Here is a 20,944-nt window from a genome sequence, read left to right as displayed (position 1 = left end):
GAAAAATCAAGTGAGTAATAAATGGTGGCTTTTCCAGTGGTGCCCCATCCAGAGAATGAATAAGTATCGGTGCTACAAGAAGGTGGGAGAAAGGGAAAATAAAAACTTGCAAAGAGTGATCTGATATATTTGCTGATGGTTGGTTTTATACTCCTGTTGGCTGATTTCACTGGGAAGAACAGATCATAAAGGCGGTTGCTTTCTTTGCAAATGTAAATCCTACATGTGTAATTTTAAGTGTGCCTTTGGTATTGGAAACACAAAAATAGATGCTCTACTGGACTATTGGGCATTGGCAAACTGTCAGTTTCTGCAGTGCAGGTATGGTGCTAAACATGGGACAGATTGTGTGCCCACTTAATATATACATGTGCCATGGGTGGCACAGTGGTTAGTACTGCTGCCTCACGGCACCGAGGACCTGGGTTCGATCCAGGCCCCGTGTGGAGTTTGCACATTCTCCCCTAACGTGCGTGGGTTTTGCCCCCACAACCCAAAGATGCGCAGGCGAGGTGGATTGGTCATGCTAAAGTGCCCCTTTAATTGGAAAAAATGAATTGGGTACACTAAATTTATTTAAAAAAAAAAAGAAAATAGCAACTTTTGAAATGAATTATGAAGTTTGGATTAATTGTGATAATTTTCAATGGCAACTCATTCTTATAGCGAACATGCAGATTCTCTGATAAAACTTCTAACATTTGCAGGTCCTACCAGCATAGGTCTTCTCAGCCCGGGGACCTTGGAATATCTACTGGAAAGTTTGGTGAGTACTTTAGATGTGCAACTAGTAAATCCCTAAGAGCCAATTACTGGTACCTCTCAAACTCATAGAATTGGTAAATGAAAGTCTTTCTACATTGTAAGATCAATTAATGTTGACTTTAATTTGTGACACTTGAGTGTTTTTGGATCATATCTGTACTTTACACATTATTCAGTTTTAAATAATCTGGACTGCATGTCAATGAAATTGTTGTTGATTCCTGACTGAACCAATAAATGAGGCATTGGGATAGATGACCAAAGGGGCGGCATGGTGACATAATGGTTAGTCCTGTTGCCTCACCGTGCCAAGGAACAGGGTTCCATCCCGGCTCCGGGTCACTGTCCATGTGGAGTTTTCACATTCTCCCAGTATCTGTGTAGGTCTCAACCCCACAATCTAAAGATGTGCAGGCTAGGTGGATTGGCCATGCTAAATTGCCCCTTAATTGGAAAAAAATAATTGGGTACTCTAAATTTAGTTTTTAAAAAAGGATAGATGACCAAATGTTGGATCAAGCAGGTACGTTTTAAAAAAAAAAATTTAAAAAATTTTCTATTCAAATTTTTCAACAAATTTTCTCCCAACAGTTAAAGTAAACAAAGTGTAAAACTAAACAAAAGAAAAATAAATCTCTCTTCCCCCCCCCCCCCCCCCCCCCCCCCCCCCCAATACAAGGTAATAGATTAATAACTAATAGCAGTACAAGAAAGAAGAAAGTAGCAAACACACAGTCGCAAAAAACAACCCCCCCTCCCCGCCCGGGTTGCTGCTGAGACTGACCACCCACTGCCCCTCCGCCAGGAAATCGAGAAAAGGCTGCCACCGCCGGAAGAACCCTTGTACCGACCCCCTCAGGGCAAACTTAACCTTTTCCAGCCTGATGAACCCGGCCATGTCATTGATCCAGGCCTCCGGGCTTGGGGGCTTCACGTCCCTCCACTGTAAGAGAATCCTACGCTGGGCTACTAGAGACGCAATGGCCAGGGTACAGGCCTCTGTCGCCTCCTGCACTCCCGGCTCCATTGCTACCCCAAAGATCGCGAGCCCCCAGCCCGGCTCCACCGTGGAACCGACCACCCTGTACAAGTCCCCACCACCCCCTTCCAAAACCCTTCCAATGCCGGACATGGATCCAGTCATGTGCACACGATACAGCACCTTCAGCTGAATTAAGCTGAGCCGTGCGCAAGAAGAGGATGAGTTTACCCTCCCCAGGGCATCCGCCCACGTCCCATCGTCAATCTCTTCCCCTGGCTCCTCCTCCCACTTTGCTTTCAGCTCCTCCACCGAGGCCGCCTCCTCTTCCTGCATCATCTGATAAATCGCCGAGATCCTCCCCTCACCGACCCACGTCCCGAGAGCACCCTATCTTCCACCCCCCTAGGCGGCAGCAGCGGGAACTCCGCCACCTGCCCCTTAACAAACGTCCTAATCTGCATATACCTGAAAGCATTCCCGGGGGCAGGCCCCACTTCCCCTCCAACTCCTCCAAAGTCGCAAACTTCCCGTCGAGGAAAAGGTCCCCCATCCGCCTGATGCCTGCCCTATGCCAACTCAAAAACCCACCATCCATTCTCCCTGGTGCAAACCGGTGATTGCCACGTATCGGGGCTCACACTGAGGCCTTTACTTCCCCCCTGTGCCGCCTCCACTGCCCCCAAATTTTGAGGGACGCCACCACTACCGGACTCGTGGAATATCTTGCCGGGGGGAGTGGAAGCGGGGCCGTCACTAATGCCTCCAAACTCGTACCCACACAGGACACCACCTCCATCCTCTTCCATGCGGCACCTTCCCCCTCCATCACCCACCTGCGAATCATTGCCACATTCGCAGCCCAGTAATACCCACACAGGTTGGGCAGCGCCAAACTGGCCTGCCTCCCCTTCTTCGCTCCAAGAATACCCTCCTCACTCTCGGTGTCTTCCGCGCCCACACGAACCCCAGAATACTCTTATTCACCCTCTTAAAAAAGCCTTTGGGATCAATATGGGAGGCACTAGAAAGAAACAACAACCTCTGGAGCACCGTCATCTTAACCGACTGGACCCTGCCCGCCAAAGAGAGAGGCAGTGCATTCCACCTCCTGAACTACTCCTCCATCTGTTCCACCAGCCTCAAAGTTTAGCCTGTGCAGGGCCCCCTAGCTATCTGGACCCCAAGGTATCTACAGCTCCTCTCCGCCCTCTTCAACGGGAGCTCTCCTATCTCCCTCTCCTGGTCCCCCAGGTGCAGCACAAACAGCTCACTTTTCCCCACATTGAGCTTGTAACCCGAAAAGTCCCCAAACTCCCCAAGTATCTTCAACACCTCTGGCATCCCCCCCGCCGGATCCGCGATGTACAACAGTAAATGATCTGCGTGCAACGACAACCGGTGCTGCTCCCCCCCCCCCGGGGGGCACAATCCCCCTTCAGTTCTTCGAATCCCATGGCCAAGGGCTCAATCGCTAACGAGAAGAGGAGACGAGGGGCACCCCTGCCTCGTCCCCCAGGAAAGCCGAAAGTCCTCCGACCTCCTCCCATTCGTCACCACACTCTCCACCGGGGAGCTGTACAGCAACCTCACCCAGCTGATGAATCCCTCACCAAACCCGAACCTCCTCAGCACTTCCCACAGGTAGCTCCACTCCACCCTGCCAAAAGCTTTCTCCGCATCCATCGATGCTACTATTTCCGCCTCCCCAGCCGCCGATGCCATCATCATAACATTAAGAAGCCGCCGTACATTGACATTCAGCTGCCTCCCCTTCACAAACCCCGTTTGGTCCTCATGGAAAACCATCGGGACCACATCTTCCACCCTTCTGGACAGTACCTTCGCCAACAACTTTGCATCCGCGTTGAGGAGCAAAATTAGCCTGTAAGACCCACGCTGGAGGGGGTCCTTATCCCGCTTCAGGATCAGTGAAATTATTGCTCTAGACATCGTCGGGGGCAGAGCCCCCCTTCCCTCGCCTCATTCAGGGTCCTCACAAGCAGCGGGCCCAGCAGATATGAAAGCTTCTTGTAAAACTCCACCGGGAACCTGTCACGTCCCGGTGCTTTCCCTGTCTGCATGCTCCCCAGCGCCTCCATCAGCTCCTCCAACTCGATTGGAGCCCCCAGACCCTCCACCCGCTCATCCTCTACTCTTGGGAACTCCAGCCTATCCAGAAAGTGGTCCATCCCGCCCACCTCCCTAGGGGGCACCGCCTGGTACAGCCCCTCGTAAAAGGATCTGAACACCCCATTAATGTCCCTGCCACCCCGCACCAAGTTCCCTCCTTCATCTGTGACTCCCCCTATCTCTCTCGCTGCCTCCTGCTTCCGGAGCTGGTGGGCCAGCATCCGACTTGCCTTCTCCCCATACTCATATGCCGCCCCAAGCAGGTACGTTTTACGAGGTGTCTTGAACAGAACGGTGGAGAGGTTTAGAGAAGGAATTCCAGAGTTTGAGGCCGAGAATGCTGAAGGCACAAGTACAACAGTCAAAAGATGTGCAAGAAGCCAGATTTTGAGGGACACCGAGCATTTTTAGTGCTACACAGAAGAGTAGAATAATTATCACTACTTAGCCTAATGGTAGTGGGCCATCCTAAGTTACAGCTGTCTTTGCTTCCGCATATTGTTGTTAGATATCGAATTCTAGGATGTTGGTGCATTGATGTTTCGGTGCTGGTACCTGCCCAGATTGTAATAGAACATAGAACAGTACAGCACAGAACAGGCCCTTCGGCCCTCGATGTTGTGCCGAACAATGATCACCCTACTTTAAACCCACGTAACCCGTATACCCGTAACCCAACAATCCCCCCATTAACCTTACACTACGGGCAATTTAGCATGGCCAATCCACCTAACCCGCACATCTTTGGACTGTGGGAGGAAACCGGAGCACCCGGAGGAAACCCACGCACACACAGGGAGGATGTGCAGACTCCACACAGACAGTGACCCAGCCGGGAATCGAACCTGGGACCCTGGAGCTGTGAAGCATTGATGCTAACCACCATGCTACCGTGAGGCCCCCTACGGTATTCTGCAGTAATGATATTTGACTCCGAACTGATGGCTTCCCATGATACTGGTCCTCTTGTCCTTCTCGCTGGTAGAGTTTGCAGGGGGCAATTTGTCCCGGGCCATTGTGATAGGCTAGAGCGGAGGAAATTGCCAGCCCCCTAGCTGAGATATTTGAATCATCGACAGCCACAGGAGAGGTGCCTGAGATTGGAGGGTAGCAAATGTTGTGCACTTGTTTAAGAAGGGCTGTAGGATAAGCCTGGGAACTACAGACCGGTTAGCCTTACTTCTGCAGTGGGTAAATTGTTTGTAGGTATTCTGAAGGATAGGATCTACAGGCATTTAGACAGGCAAGGGCTAATTAGGAAAAGTCAGCATGGCTTTGTCAGGGGAAAGTCTTATCTCATGAAATTGATTGAGTTTTTTTGAAGGGGTAACCAAGAAGGTAGATGAGGGCAGTGCAATCGAAGTTATCTACATGGACTTTAGCAAGGCCTTTGACAAGGTATTGCATGGTAGGTTGTTGCAAAAGATTAAATCTCACGGAATCCAGGGTGAGGTAGCCGATTGAATACAAAGTTGGCTTGGCGACCGAAGCCGAAGGGTGGTTGTGGAGGGTTGTTTTTCAAACTGGAGGCCTGTGACTAGCGGTGTGCCTCAGGAATCGGTGCTGGGTCCACTGTTATTATTTACTTTAATGATTTGGATGAGAATGTATGAGGTTATGGTAAGCAAGTTTGCATGAGGACATCCAAGATTGGTGGCATAGTGGATAGTGAAGAAGGTTAAACAAGGTTGCAACAGGATCTTGACCAATTGGGACAGTGGGCTGATGAATGGCAGTTGGAGTTCAATTTGGAAAAATCTGAGGTGATGCATTTTAGTAGATCAAATCAGGGCAGGACCTATCCAGTTAATGGTAGGGAGTTGGGGGACAGTTACAGAACAAAGAGATCTATGGTACAGGTTCATAGTTCCTTGAACGTGGAGTTGCAGATGGACAGGGTGGTGAAGAAGGTATTCAGCATGCTCTGTTGTATTGGTCAGAATGTTGAATACAGGAGTTGGGATGTCTTGTTCAAGTTGTAGAAGACATTGGTAAGACCACACATGGAATACTGTGTTCAGTTCTGGTCACCCTATTATAGGAAGGATATTGTTAAACTAGAAAGAGTGCAGAAAAAATTTACGATGCTACCAGGACTTGATGGTCTGAGTTATATGGATAGGCTGGGACTGTTTTCCCTGGAGTGTAGAAGGCTTAGGGGTGATCTTGTAGAGGTCTATAAAATAACGAGGAGCATAGATAAAGTAGATAGTCAACATCTTTCCCAAAGCTGGAGGAGTCCATAACTTGAGGGCATAGGTTTAAGGTGACAGATGCAACAGAGACCGGAGGGGAAATTTCTTCAGACAGAGGGTGGTGAGCATCAGGAGTGGGCTTCCAGAGGCAGTGGTAGAGGCAGGTACAATTTTGTCCTTTTTAAAAAGCAGTTGGACGGTTACATGAGCAGGGTGGGTATGGAGGGATATGGGCCAAATTCAGGCAAGTGGGACAAGCTTTGTCATAGAAACTGGGCAGCATGGGCAAGCTGGGCCGAAGGGCCTGTTTCCATGCTGTAAACATCTAGGCCATCCTGGTGAGATGGTGCCGTGCATCTTTTGGATTATTCAGCCGGAATGTGTTGCCGATGGGGGCTAATACGATCTTCTGGACATGGATAAAAAAACGGTGGAAATTTTATGTAAATAATATTATTCTTTATGTAAGAATATTTTTCACAAGGTTACAGGCACCAAATTTTTTTCTGACTGGATATCAATTTAATTTTGAAATCCATCCGTAATCATTTTCAAATTGAATAAAGCTTATTTAGACAAAACTGCCTTAACTTGCAGGTAGGTTCACATACAGTCCAGATGCACGTATGAATTTGTGCAATTGAACTCTTGGTAATCAAAAATCGAACAGAAAAGCTTGACTACAAGTATGTGATTACAAGTTAGTAATCTCATAGAATGGTTTAGATGTCATAAACCATCCGAGTAAACCTTTGGCAGTTTATAATCATCATCTTAACAGTTAAGGTGTTTAGAGGACTATGGTAAACCAAGGGAGTTCTATGCTGCATTCTGGTCTCCATATTACAGGCAGGGATATACAAAAAATAGATTTACACGAGTAATATTAGAAGTGAGCGGTATGACTATCAGTTGACACTGCCAGCTTATTTCTCTAGGAAAGAAGTCGAAGAGGTAACTTTGTTTTTTTATAAATGTTTTTTTATTGGGTTTTTGAACATTACAGTTATGTACACAGGCTAAGAAACATATATATAGATATATATATAAAATATATACACACATATATAGAAGAGGAGGGCACACCCAAACATACCAAGGAGAAGAAAATAGTACATAGTTTAAAAAAAAACAAAAACAAAAAATGAAATAGAATAACTGGTAGGGTATTGTGCACCAGCTCGACAGCGCCAGCTCTGTACACCTGGCAATATTATTTACAACATGTAAGTAGGCGACTGTTTGTGGGGGGGGGGGGGATATTGGGGAGGCAAATATACATTTGGGTGCCGGGGAGATAATTACAGTGTACGATACTTGGCTGTGTTTCGTGTTGTTGTCGCCTGCTTCTCCCGGATGGATCTCGCTGCCGTCTAGTGCTCGCTTCTGCTGCTCCTCCCGTCCTCTGTCTTTATTTTCCTCGTTCCCCGCTCCTGGAGATGTCATGCTCGTTTTGGTATCTTGGTACCCCGTGCCTTCCTTCCGGCTCCCATTATCCTGCTCCCCCCACCTCGCTGGTTCTCCTCTCTTGTCCCACCCCCCTCCATGGTTCGCCTTTCTTTCCTCCGGTTTAGCTGTGTTCCCCCCTTCCTCCCTCCCTCCCGGTCTATCTCTCCCTTTCATGCCATGGCTACTTTCCCCTGATTCTTGGCTGCCTGGCTATTCTTCCTCTTGTTTGTTGGCCACAAACAGGTCCCGGAACAGTTGCGTGAATGGCTCCCGCGTTCTGTGGAAGCCATCGTCTGACCCTCGGATGGCGAATTTGATTTTCTCCATTTGGAGAGATTCCGAGAGAACGGACAGCCAGTCTGCAGCTCTGGGTGGTGCTGCTGACCTCCAGCCAAACAGGATTCTACGGCGGGCGATCAGGGAGGCAAGGGCGTCCACCCTCCCCAGGAATAGATCTGGCTGGTCCGAGACTCTGAAGACCGCCACTTTCGGGCATGGCTCCATCCTCACCCCAATCACTTTGGACATGGCCTCGAAGAAGACTGTCCAGTACTCCACAAGTCTGGGGCAAGACCAGAACATGTGGGCGTGGTTGGCCAGGCCTACTTGGCACCGTTCACATCTATCCTCCACCTCCGGGAAGAACCTACTCATACGGGTTCTTGTTAAGTGGGCTCTATGTACCACTTTTAGCTGCGTCAGGCTGAGCCTTGCGCACGTGGCGGTGGAGTTGACCCTATGCAGTGCTTCACCCCAGAGTCCCCATCCTATCTCAATCCCCAGGTCATCCTCCCATCTCTTTCTTGTTGCGTCCAGTCTGGTGTCGGCCCTTTCTATCAGTCGGTCATACATGTCACTACAGTTTCCTTTGTCTAGTATGCTTACGTCCAGTAGTTCTTCCAGTAGTGTCGTGGTGGTTGTGGGTACGTCCTTGTCTCCTTTCATAGGAAGTTTTTAAGCTGTCGTTCCCCCTGGCTAGCTGAAATTTATCGTCCGTTCGTCCAGTGTTGCGATCCTGCTGTCCGTGTATAGGTCCCTGACTGACAGTGTCCCTCCGTCCTGCCCCCACCTTTTGAAGGTGACGTCATTCTACCCCTTCGCCAGGAAATCAAGAAAGGCTGTCACCGCCGAAAGAACTCCTGTACCGACCCCCTCAGGGCAAACTTAACCTTCTCCAGCTTGATAAACCCAGCCATGTCGTTGATTCAGGCCTCTGAACTCGGGGGCTGCGTGTCCCTCCACTGTAGCAGAATCCCGCGCCGGGCTACTAGAGACGCAAAGGCCAGAATGCCGGCCTCTCTCGCCTCCTGTACTCCCGGCTCCGAAGCTACCCCAAAAATCGCGTGCCCCCAGCCCGGCTTGACCCTAGACTACTTCAGATAAAGTCCCCGCCACCCCCTTCCAAAACCCCTCCAAGGCCGGACATGCCCAAAACATATGGGTGTGGTTCGCTGGGCCTCCCGAATACCTCCCGCACCTGTCTTCCCCGCCAAAGAACCGGCTCATCCTGGCCCCTGTCATGTGCGCCCTATGCAGCACCTTCAGAGTAGCACGTACTACAGTGAAAGGCACACCATAACACTATTCATAGATGATACATAGATGATATAGATCATACACTATAGATGATACTGTTTTACAATCACATAAGCATTCTCCACAATTATTTGGCTACTGAAGAGCAGCAATGTTTCTTTAAGGCCACACCGTGTATTTATTAAGTAAACATGCTACACGCTTGATATTTACAGACAGGAACTGGTTATTCAGTCCAACAGGTCTTTGCCCCATGTTCATGTTCCACACAAGCCTCCTTCCACCGTACTTCATCTCATCAACACATTGTTGTATTCCATCTTCCCTCGTGTACTTATCTTGATTCCTCTCAAACGCATTTATGTTATTTGCCTCAACTATTGCATGTGATAGCAAGTTCCACAGTTTACCACAGAGTAAAGCTGCTAGCATATTTATGGCTTCTAGTCTGGACTCACTTTAACCACATTTATTCTATTGAAGCTCTTCATAATTTTAAAGACCTGTCAAGTTACCTCTTCGACCAAACGGGGACAGGAACAGGGGAAAGAGGGACAAAGGAAGGGTATACGGGGGAGGAGGGAAAAGGGAGAGACCGGGGGCAGGGGGTACATAGGGAGCAAGAGACCGGGGAGGGGGATGCAGGGAAGGAGGGACAAACGAGGCTAGAAAAGGAACAGGGCTACAAAGTGCCACAACCAAGGGCTCAAAACAAGGAACCGCTGCAAGCACCCACCCAGTACGGTCCCTGGGCGAAGGGAGACCACGAGTGCAGGGGACTACCCGAGTGGCGGCCGCACAGTGGGCGGCCATGGCGGGTGTCCCCGGGACAAAGGGAAACCCCGGAGCGCAGGGACCCGACCACATGGAGAGAGCAGCGACAACGGCCATCCTGGACAGCCCCCTAACATAACAGAGGACGAGTGGGTGCGCGCGGAGGAGGCCTCCTACGTGGGGACCTCCCTCCGGGCCCTCGCCACGGTAGCACTCCCATCCCCACCCAAAAACACTCCAGTAGCCCGGTGGTGATAGCCACCCTCCAATCCTGGAACCAACTGCGGCAGCAATTTGGCCTGACCAAAATGTCAGACAAAGCTCCCACCTGCAACAACCGTAGGTTCGACGAGGCAGGGGTGCCCCTTGTCTCCCCTGCTCTTCGCTTTAGCGATTGAGCCCCTAGCCATGGCGCTGAGGGATTCGAAGGGTTGGACTGGGATTGTGCGAGGGGGGGGAGGAGGAGGAACACCGGCTGTCGTTGTACGCTGCTGATCTACTGTTGTACGTCGCGGATCCGGCTGAAGGGATAACAGAGGTGTTGAAGATACTTGAATTTGGGGACTTTTCGGGTTACAAGCTCAATGTGGGGAAAAGTGAGCTGTTTGTCCTGCACCTGGGGGATCAGGAGAGGGAGATAGGTGAGCTCCCGTTGAAGGGGGCTGAGAGGAGCTTTAGATATCTTCGGGTCCAGATAGCTAGGACCTGGGGGGCCATGCACAGGCTTAACCTTTCGAGGCTGGTGGAGCAGATGGAGGAAGAGTTCAGGAGGTGGAACGCGCTGCTGCTCTCGTTGGCGGGCAGGGTCCAGTCGGTTAAGATGATGGTGCTCCCGAGGTTTTTGTTTCTTTTCCAGTGCCTCCCCATATTGATCCCGAAGGCTTTTTTCAAAAGGGTGAATAAGTCTATTCTCTGGTTCGTGTGGGCGCGGAAGGCCCCGAGAGTAAGCAGGGTATTCTTGGAACGAAGAGGGGAGGTAGGAGGTTTGGCGTTGCCCAACCTCTGTGGGTATTACTGGCTGGCGAATGTGGCAATGATTCGCAGGTGGGTGATGGAGGGGGAAGGTGACGCATGGAAGAGATTCGAGGTGGCGTCCTGTGTGGGTACGAGTCTGGAGGCTTTGGTGACGGCCCCACTTCCACTCCCCCCGGCAAAGTACTCCACGAGTCCGGTAGTGGTGGCGTCCCTCAAAATCTGGGGGCAGTGGAGGCGGCATTGGGGGGGGGGGGGGGGCCTTAGTCTGGATCCCGATACGGGGCAATCACCGTTTTGCACCGGGGAAAATGGATGGTGGATTTGGGAGTTGGCACAGGGCAGGCATCAGACAGATTGGGGACCTCTTCCTTGATGGGAAGTTCGGGACTCTGGAGGAACTGGAGGGGAAGTGGAACCTCCCCCCTGGGAATGCTTTCAAGTATATGCAGATCAGGGTATTTGTTAAGCGGCAGGTGGCGGAGTTTCCGCGGCTACCGCCAAGGGGGGTGCAGGATAGGGTGCTCTCGGGGACGTGGGTCGGTGAGGGGAAGATCTCGGCAATTTATCAGTTGATGCAGAAGGAGGAGGAGGCCTCAGTAGAGGAGCTCAAAGCGAAGTGGGAGGAAGAGATTGAGGATGGAACGTGGTCGGACGCCCTGGAGAGGGTGAACATATCCTACTCCCTTTTCCTCGTATACTTTAGAAACATACATAGAAGAAAATAAAAGCTGGTGGTGGCCATTCGGCCCTTCGAGCCTGCTCCACCATTCATTATGATCATGGCTGATCATCAAGTTCGATATCCTGCGCCTGTCTTCCTCTCATATCTCTTGAGCCCTTTAGCCCCAAGAGCTATATCTAATTCCTTCTTGATATTACACAATGTTTTGACCTTGACAAGTTTCTGTGGTGATGAATTCCACCGATTCACCACTCTGGATAAATAAATTTCTCCTCGCCTCTCCTAAAAGGTTTGCCGACTACCCTCAAACTATGACCCTTAGTCCTGGACTCCCCCACCCTCTGGAGCATTCTTTCTGAATCTACCCTGTGTAATCCTGTTTGAATATAATCCTTTTTAAAAAAAAAAAAACATTTTATAAACGCATTTGAAATGTTTTAACAATTTCAAGAGAAAACACAACGTAAGTAACACACCCCCAACCAGCAATCACACCCAGCCAACATGGCTTACACACACAGTTCCCCAGCCCCCATCCTCCACTCACCAATTCGCCTCAACCACCCCTCCCCCTTTTTTATATCTGCTGACAGCTTAATATTTGCTAAAGAATTTGATAAACGGCTGCCACCTCCGGGTGAAGCCAGTAAGATCTGTCTTTGGGCTACCAGGGAAGCAAAGGCCAAAACGTCAGCCACTCTCGCCCCCTGGACGCCCGGGCCTTCTGACACACCCAAAATTGCCATCTCTGAACTCGGAGACACCCGTATCTTCAATATCGTTGACGTGGCATCGGCAAATCCTTGCCAGAATCCCCTAAGCTTCGGGCATGCCCAAAACATATGGACATGATTTACGGGCCCACCCGCACACCACCCACAACCGTCCTCCCACCCCTTCAAAGAACCTGCTCATGCGGGCCGCAGTCATGTGCGCCCTGTGAAATGCCTTGAATTGTATCAGACTAAGCCTGGCACACGATGAGGACGCGTTGAGTCTATTCGGGGCATCCTTCCACAGACCCGCCTCTAATTCCTTGTCAAACCCTTCCTCCCATTTTCGTGTTACCTCCCCTATCGGAGTTCTCCCTCATTCCATGAGCTCGTTATAAATTTCCGAGACCTTCCCATCCCCTACTCCCGTTTTTGAAACTACCTTGTCCTGTATTCCCTGAGGCGGTAGGAGCGGAAAGATCGAGACCTGCCTCTGTGCAAAATCCCTCACCTACAGATAGCGGAACCCATTCCCACCTGGCAGCTCAAACACCTCTTCCAAGCATGGAAAGCTGCCATCAATAAACAAGTCCCCTAACCGCTCAGTCCCAGCTCGCTGCCACCACCTCCATCTAGCCCCCTGACACAAACCGGTGATTGTCACAAATTAGAGCCCATACTGCTGCTCCCCACTCCCATATGCTTCCGCCACTGTCCCCACACCCTAAAAGCCGCCACCACCACCGGGCATGTGGAGTACCGAGCCGGGGAGAACGGCAGAGGTGCCGTTACCAGTGCCCCGACACGATGCCTCCTCCACCCACACCCATACCGACCACTCACCAACTACCCACTTCCTGAACATTGCTATGTTCGCCGCCCAGTAGTAGTTCCCAAAATTCGGTGGGGTCAAGGACCCAGGACTTCCCACAGGTACTCCCACCATACACCATCAAAGGACTTCTCCGCATCAGTGGCGACGTCCACTTCCCTTCCCTCGGAAGGCATCATAATCGCATTTAAAAGCCTTCTGACGTTGGCCGTTAACTGCCTCCCTTTCACAAATCCCATCTGAACCTCTCCTATCACCACTGGAACACAGTCCTCTATTCTCAAGGCCAAGGTTTTGGTCAACAATTTGGCGTCCACATTCAGAAGGGAGATTGTCTGGATGACCTGCATTGTTCCGGGTCTTTCTCGCGCTTCAGGATAAGGGAGATTGAGGTCTGTGACATCGTTGGGGGAAGTACCCCTCGCTCCCTAGCCTCATTAAATACCCTTACCAGCAAGGGTTCTAGCACCCCTGAAAACTATCTGTAAATCTCCACCGGTACCGTCCGGCCCCAGGGCCTTGCCCGACTGCATAGCCTCCAGCTCCTCCACTACTTCGAACAGCCCAATCAGGGCCCCGAGACTTTCCACCAATTCTTCTTCCACCCTTGGAAACTCGAGACTTTCCAAAAACCTCCTCATCCTTTCCACCCCGGCTAGGGGTTCCGACTCGCACAGTCTACTATAAAATTCCCTAAACATCGCGTTCACCCCCACTGGGTCCATGATTGTGTTTTTCCCCCTTTATCCTTCACTCTCCCTGTCTCCCTAGCCGCCTCCCGCTTTCTAAGCTGGTGTGTTGACATCCTCCTGGCCTTTTCCCCATATTCATACACCGTCCCTCTCGCCTTTCTCAACTGCCCCACCACCTTCCCTGTGGATATCACTCCAAATTCCATCTACAGCTTCTGTCGTTCCTTCAACAACCCTGCCTCCAGGGCCGGGGAATACTTCCTGTCAACCTGAAGAATCTCCTTAACTAGTCTATCCATCTCCGCCCGTTCAACTTTCTCCCTATGTGCCCGTATCGAGATAAACTCCCCCCTGACCACTGCCTTCAACGCCTCCCATACCTTGGCTTCCGAAGGCTCCCCCATATCATTTCTCCACATAACTCCGAATCAATGAATAGAATCTAACCATTTTCTCACCCGACAGAACCTCCTTCCTCAGATAAGGACACCAAAACTGCGCACACTACTCCAGGTTTGGCCTCACCAATGCTATACAATTGCAGAAAACATCCCTATTCCTACACTGCAAACCTTTCGCCGTGAAGGCCAACATACCATTTGCCTTCTTGTCATAACGGTCCCTTCAATGCATCTGTTATTCGCCTTAATTTCTGCACATGGTAGCAAGTTACATATCCTCGCCATTTAACGAAATTACCCCATAATCTATATTTATGACCCACAGTTTCAGGCTCCCACACAACTGAAAACAAATAGTCACTTTGTAGTGCAGAACTTCATGCTGTCATGGCTTTTGTCTTGTATGCAGCAGGGCAGATTCATAAGAATACTAAATCTCAAAAGGAACAATTTATACTCCATGTGAAGACAGTTGCTGATTGGTTAATGAGTGGACTCTGGTCTTATGAATTTATTCTCGTGAGTGAGAGATGAAAAGATTTGACAGCATGTCTTTTTGTTTACAGCGATACAACTGAAAAAATGTTTTTCTACAAACGTCTTATTGAACCGCATTAAAATTTTAAAGACCTCTTATCAGGTCCACCATCTAGAGCAAAGCTTGTTAATTGTTTCCTGAACTCTGTTCTGAAATCATTATCACAAACTTTTATTCCAGGGTCTCTTGTGCCACTGTATTCTTTCTCCAATGTGGAGGCCAGATAACAGCACAGTAATACTCAAGTAAAGGGTGTTCTGAAAAGAATCAAGTTTAAACACTGATTCCTTCAGTAGACTGATAATACCTCTTTATCTGATATTTTGTTTCAGCACACCAGGCTTTATTTTATTAAAGCAAATAGTGGTGCAGTGTTACTCTGCTTTCCTTTTAGGGACCTTTCAGATGCAAAGTATTCTCATTGATTTACTGTACTGCATTTGGACACTCTGTCTTGATGTGGACTGCATGCAGAGTTACCAATATGTCAACTGTGTTGCATTCAGAATTTTGAGCTGAATCGCAGCTTTTGTCTAACTGTTTTCTGATTTTTTTTTCAATAAAGTGGTGGTTCTGCTTGGATTTCCTAAATAGAGTTATACATGATGCTTTTAAAATTGCTCTCCTAACTTTTACTTCAGTAACCATTTCACTCTACTTTTGCGTGATCTTTAATTGGATTGATATTGCCTTGGTTCCTGACTTAAGGCGAGCTATTAGTTCTTTAGCTGACAAGTAACTAGAATTTGCATCTGCTCTAATAATGAATATTGATAAATGAGTTGATACAGCCATACTGGAATAATAAAAAGATTAAAATTAACTCTGAAGCCTCTTACTGAATAACAGTTATTGAAGCTCTTTCTCAATTCTTGGAGTAGCATAGAGCATAGAACATAGAACAGTACAGCACAGAACAGGCCCTTCGGCCCTCGATGTTGTGCCGAGCAATGATCACCCTACTTAAACCCACGTATCCACCCTATACCCATTACCCAACAATCCCCCCATTAACCTTACACTACGGGCAATTTAGCATGGCCAATCCACCTAACCCGCACATCTTTGGACTGTGGGAGGAAACCGGAGCACCCGGAGGAAACCCACGCACACACGGGGAGGACATGCAGACTCCACACAGACAGTGACCCAGCCGGGAATCGAACCTGGGACCCTGGAGCTGTGAAGCATTGATGCTAACCACCATGCTACCGTGAGGCCCCGTAGCCTTCTGTATTGTGTGATTGAGCCACACCTAAAGGATCGTGAACAGTTCTGGGTACATGCTTTGGAATGGCTATATTACCTTGAAGGGAGCGCAGAGTAGGTTTACCAGACTCGTGCCTGGACTCCTAGATTAAACTGAGGCAAGATTACATGGATGAATGTAGCGTGTTTTGGAATTTGGATAGTCAAGAGGGGATTTCATTTAAGTTTACAATATTAAAGGGAATACAGAGGCTCGACAATGTTTCCAGTGAGGAGTCTCAATCTCAAGGTGTAGTCTAAAGGTTACAGCCATGAACTTCAGGAATGAATTTAGGAGACAGTTTCACACAGTGTGGTAAGAAGTTTAGAACCTTTCTGTAAAAGGCAATTGATGCTGCGTCAAATATTAATTTAAAATCTGAGATTTAGATTTTATTGGTGTAAAGGTGGGCAAATGTAGTTAGGTCACAGATCAAGCATGACCTCATTGAATGGTGGAGCATGCGGGAGGAGCTAAATGGCATAGTCCTGTTATGTTCCTGAGAGTCTTGGTGTATGTGAATACTTTTCATCTAACACTTATCTTGCTAAATTGAAACCAATTTCTTGAAAACTGCTCCGTGACTATTGTTGCAGGATGTACAGTAAAAATCCATCTGTCATTTATTGATTTGTTGACATGATGACCAATATCATAAGTCAACCTAAAACAATTATTCTTTCAGAGGCTACAGATGACCTAACTGAGTAAATTATCATTTGAAGTTGAGATGCAATTGCTTTTATCTTTGCTTGTGGTTAATTCTATATGTGAGGCTGTAGAGTAGACAGTTTATTTCACCTTAGTTGTTTTCAAATAGAATATTTCAAGAGAATATGTACTTGAGTATAAACTGGTAGAATGTGATTATAATTTTATGATTACTTGGATACATGCATTATTGCAGTTTAATTATTTAACATTGCCCCACTTTTAATCTCAATGTGTTAAAATAATTTAATGTTAAAGAATTTGCATTTATTACTCTATCTGGGCACCCCAAAGTATTTGACGGCCATTGAATTACTTTTGAAATTTGTCACTGTTTTCAAACCAATTTATTTTTGTTTCATATAGCCGAAGCGATGTAAATATGTTTTCTCTTTGCATATCCTCTGTCAAAATGTTGTGTTTCACAATTGACCAAGTCCAAATTGTTTTTCTTTTATTTTAAAGTTACATTTTAAAAATATTTGTGGCATATCAATTAAATCTGTGTAAATTTATATTTACTTTTTGACTCTTTAATATTACAGAGTGGGCAGTCTCACCCCACAGTCATGCTTTTCTCCCTTATTGCCCTGGAAAAGTTTGCACAAACAAGTAAGTTTTTGCTTGTATAGAAACAAACCCTGGTAGGATTCTTTTTTTAAAACAAAGTAAATTTGCGGTCAAATTCTGCATTGTATTAACTCTGTCCATCATATTCAGTTTTGTATGAAAATAAGGTGGTTCATGGCAGTCTTTAAAAGTAATTGTGTTTAACAAGGCTTTCAGTCCTGCAGAAGTCTTCAAGTGTTGAAGGTTAGTCTCCTAGAAACTGCATCTAGCCACACAAAAAAGTCAGTACTTTTGAGTTCATGCCTTTGAACGTCTGCCTCTGCTTGCAATTCTTGGGGCTGACTTGGTGATTGTGCTTAGCAGCATTCAAGGACGTAGTCCAGCTGCCTCAGCCACTTCTGACTGCAGAGTGCCCTGGAATTTCATTATAGTCAATGGTCTTGTACTTGTTGCAGAGTTACAACATGTAACAAGACCAGCCAATTATGTTCAGTTTGCACGAAAGTCAAGTGGGCTTATTGGAAATTCAGTCAACCAACCTTGTAATTAGCTCAATTTGTCCTTTTCACTTGACAAAAGTTTCCTAATTGATTTAATGATTTCCAGAACTATACACTTAGCATAAATCACTGTGGGAGTGTTATATTCATGCATGAGTTGGGCCTAAATCTAATCTATTGGAGAAGAATTTGTTTTGCTGTAAAAATTTATTCCCCTTTTTCCTAATAATAATAGATTCATGACATTTCCACTCGACCTTGAAAGTACCAGGCCTCCACTCAGCAGCCATCATTGTTCAATAATGCAGTTAATATTTGAGAAATCTTGTGTTGGAGACCTATTCTAGTACCGGTCTCCCCGAAAAGGTGGCAACTAGTGGCTTTTCACAGTAACTTCATTGAAGCCTACTTGTGACAATAAGCTATTATTATTATTATTATTATTATTATTATTATTATTATTTCCATCATTGTGTGATGGAGTAACTTGGGACACCAGGAATCATGCCTCTCTGCTTATTTCCCTCATACTTTCCTTTCTCTTTCAAACCTTCTTTCCAAACAAAATTCCACCAATACTTGTCCTTCAGGGTGGCACACTGCTGCCTCACAGCGCCAAGGACCCGCATTCAGCTCCAGCCTTTGATTATGTCTGTGGAGATTGTACGTTCTCCCCGTGTTTGCATGAGTTTCCTCCCGGTGCTCCAGTTTCTCCCACAGTCCAAAGATGTGCAGGTTAAGTGGATTGGCCATGCTAAATTGTCCCTTAGTGTCCAAAAGGATGGTTGCGATTACAGGAATAGGGTGGGGGCGTGGGCCCGAGTATGGTGCACTTTTCAAAGGATTGGCAGACTCAATGAGCCAAATGGCCTCTTTGTACTTCAGGGATTGTATGATTCAAACAATCTGATTGAACAATTTGCCTGTATGGCTCTGTACTGGAGTATCAAGGGATCTAAATCCATGAGATTGGCTATTTGGATGGCTGTTAAATGTCTCATCCAGAAGATGGATTTTCACCAATGTAGCTCTCTGAAAAATTAATGTGTGGGTGAAATTCATCACAAAATTTACAGCACTAAAACTGACCATTCAGTCCAACAGATGTGTCTGGTGTTTATGCTTTGCAGGAGCCCACAGTCTACTTCATCCACATATCATCCCCACAAAACCCACTCTTTTATTCCTTTCTCCCTAATGTACTTGGCTAGCTCCCACTAATGTCTCTATGCTCTTAGCCTCAATCACTTCAACTGGCAGAGTTGCACATTCACATCATTGAGTAAAGTTTCATCTGAGTTCCTTCTTGGATTTATCAGTGAGATTATGTATATTTATGGCCCCTAGTCTTGGATTTCTCACACATCTTTGCTGCATCTACCCTCTTGATTCTCTTCCTAATTTTGAAGACCGCTGTAGGGTCACCTTGTCCTTTTCTTTCTTTACAACGTACGCTCTCTGTTCTGGCATCATCCTTTTTGGCACTTCTCCAGTGCTTCTTTATTATTTTTGGTAATAGAGTATCATGCCGACTTCTGATCCAAATATGATCTAACCACCATTTATTTCCTCCTTCTCCTGTTAGTCCATTGTCCCTCATGAACTCCATCGCCTCCTCTGGCATGCTAAAATAATACTCGCGCTTCTAGAAAGTCACCCAGAGGCAGGCCGGGTACAGTACCCCAAACCTCACCCCATCTTAAAGAGGGCAACTGTGACCCGATTAAACCCGGCGCCCCTCTTTGCCAGTTCTGCACCCCGGTCCTGGTACACCCGCAGCTCATACCCTTTCCAGGTGCATTTCCTCGCCCACCAAAGAATCTTTTCTTTATCCAGAAAAATGTGCAACCACACCATCATTGCCCGTGGTGGCTCACCCACTTGCGGCCACCTCATCAGTACCCTGTGCACTCGGTCGACCTCCAGAGGCTGCTCAAAGGCCCCCTCCCCCATCAACTGCTCCAAATTTTGGCCACAAGCGTGCCGACCCTCTGCAGCCTCCAGCCTCTGCTCCACACTCTCGATCCCTATTTTAATCGGCTCCACCACTTTGGCCAGGTCTTCCACAGCTGCCTCCCTCTGCAGTCCAAACTTAGCATTCAGAAACTCCACTAACTGCTCTGTTGACCACTGGGTGGGCAGAACAATGCAGTTGCCCTCCGCCACCTTAACCTGTGGCACACCACGAAGACTCTCCTGTTCCAACAGCTCTTTTCTTCTCATCCCACTCCTAGTTCGTGGATCCATCCACCAGCCACACCAGAGGAGTTGCATCTTCTTCAGGTACTCCTACACATCTTTCCATCCAGAAACCTTGACCTTCAGACAGGGAAAGGACCAGGAAAGGCCACCTTTAGTGGGAGCGACTGCTTTAGTGTGTGACCGCGCACTCCATGGCCGCCACTGGAAGTCCTAAACATCATTTATACGTGTTTTTATTGGGGTTTTCACATCTTGTATTTCGCAATTCACAAGTTACATAACCGTGCAAAAAGGGAAAAGAAACAAAACAAACTGCAAACCGAAATCAGCACATGTATTTATTGCATCAGATGTCAGGAATGCTGCTACAAATCCTTATTACTCAATTGTATATAGACACCTTTTACACAATTTAAATATTTATTTTTAAACTTGGAGAACAAATTCTGTTTACTTAGTATTTGCGTAATTTAATGCTGATTTATATAACTACAAGCATTATCAAATGAAAGTTCTTGTGGGTAAAGCATGATAAAATATTTTGATTAAATTATCAGCAGCGGACACTTGTTGAAACAATGCAATTTTTAATTGCAGGTGAAAATAAATTAACAGTCTCTGAGTCGTGTATTAGTGATCAACTGCTTACGCTGGAGTCTTGGGTAAATCACACGGATTTCCTGAAAAGGCAGGTTGGCTTCTGTGCACAGTGGAGCCTCGATAATTTGTGTAAGTTTGAGATTTTATTGCTTGCATCTCACAAACTAAAGCATTTGGCAACATTCTGTTGGAAACTTATAAAGTTATTGATGTTACATCCATTGAAAATTCTTAATGTACTGACAGATTTAGTAATTCTTCTGCCCCTGCCCATCCTAGTTCAGGTGATCAAAACTAATCCAAGAAACCACGTGTCTCTTTTACACAGGATAATCACCGTCCTAGTTCTTCAAGTTGAGCCATCTATATTCCCTGCTCCACTAATTTCTAATAAAGGTGCCATTTCATAACATAATTTTTTTTAAATCTCAGTAGTTGTATCCTAATG

The 20,944-nt window shown here is 47.2% G+C and overlaps 1 protein-coding gene across 1 annotated transcript in view; it reads left to right on the top strand.

Annotated features, from left to right (window-relative positions):
- Nucleotides 1-20,944, top strand: part of rspry1 (ring finger and SPRY domain containing 1) — a 99,220-nt gene that overhangs the window by 53,480 nt on the left and 24,796 nt on the right. Inside the window, exons 5-7 of the mRNA XM_038806861.1 lie at nucleotides 708-766; nucleotides 17,170-17,236; nucleotides 20,494-20,625. Of these exons, the coding sequence (XP_038662789.1) occupies nucleotides 708-766; nucleotides 17,170-17,236; nucleotides 20,494-20,625 (258 nt within the window). The remainder of the gene's footprint in view (nucleotides 1-707; nucleotides 767-17,169; nucleotides 17,237-20,493; nucleotides 20,626-20,944) is intronic.

Source organism: Scyliorhinus canicula, chromosome 9 (assembly GCF_902713615.1).
Source record: "Scyliorhinus canicula chromosome 9, sScyCan1.1, whole genome shotgun sequence".
Lineage (NCBI taxonomy): Eukaryota > Metazoa > Chordata > Chondrichthyes > Carcharhiniformes > Scyliorhinidae > Scyliorhinus > Scyliorhinus canicula.
The sequence above is the reverse complement of the archived record's forward strand: the minus strand, read 5'-3'. Positions and strand labels throughout refer to the sequence as shown.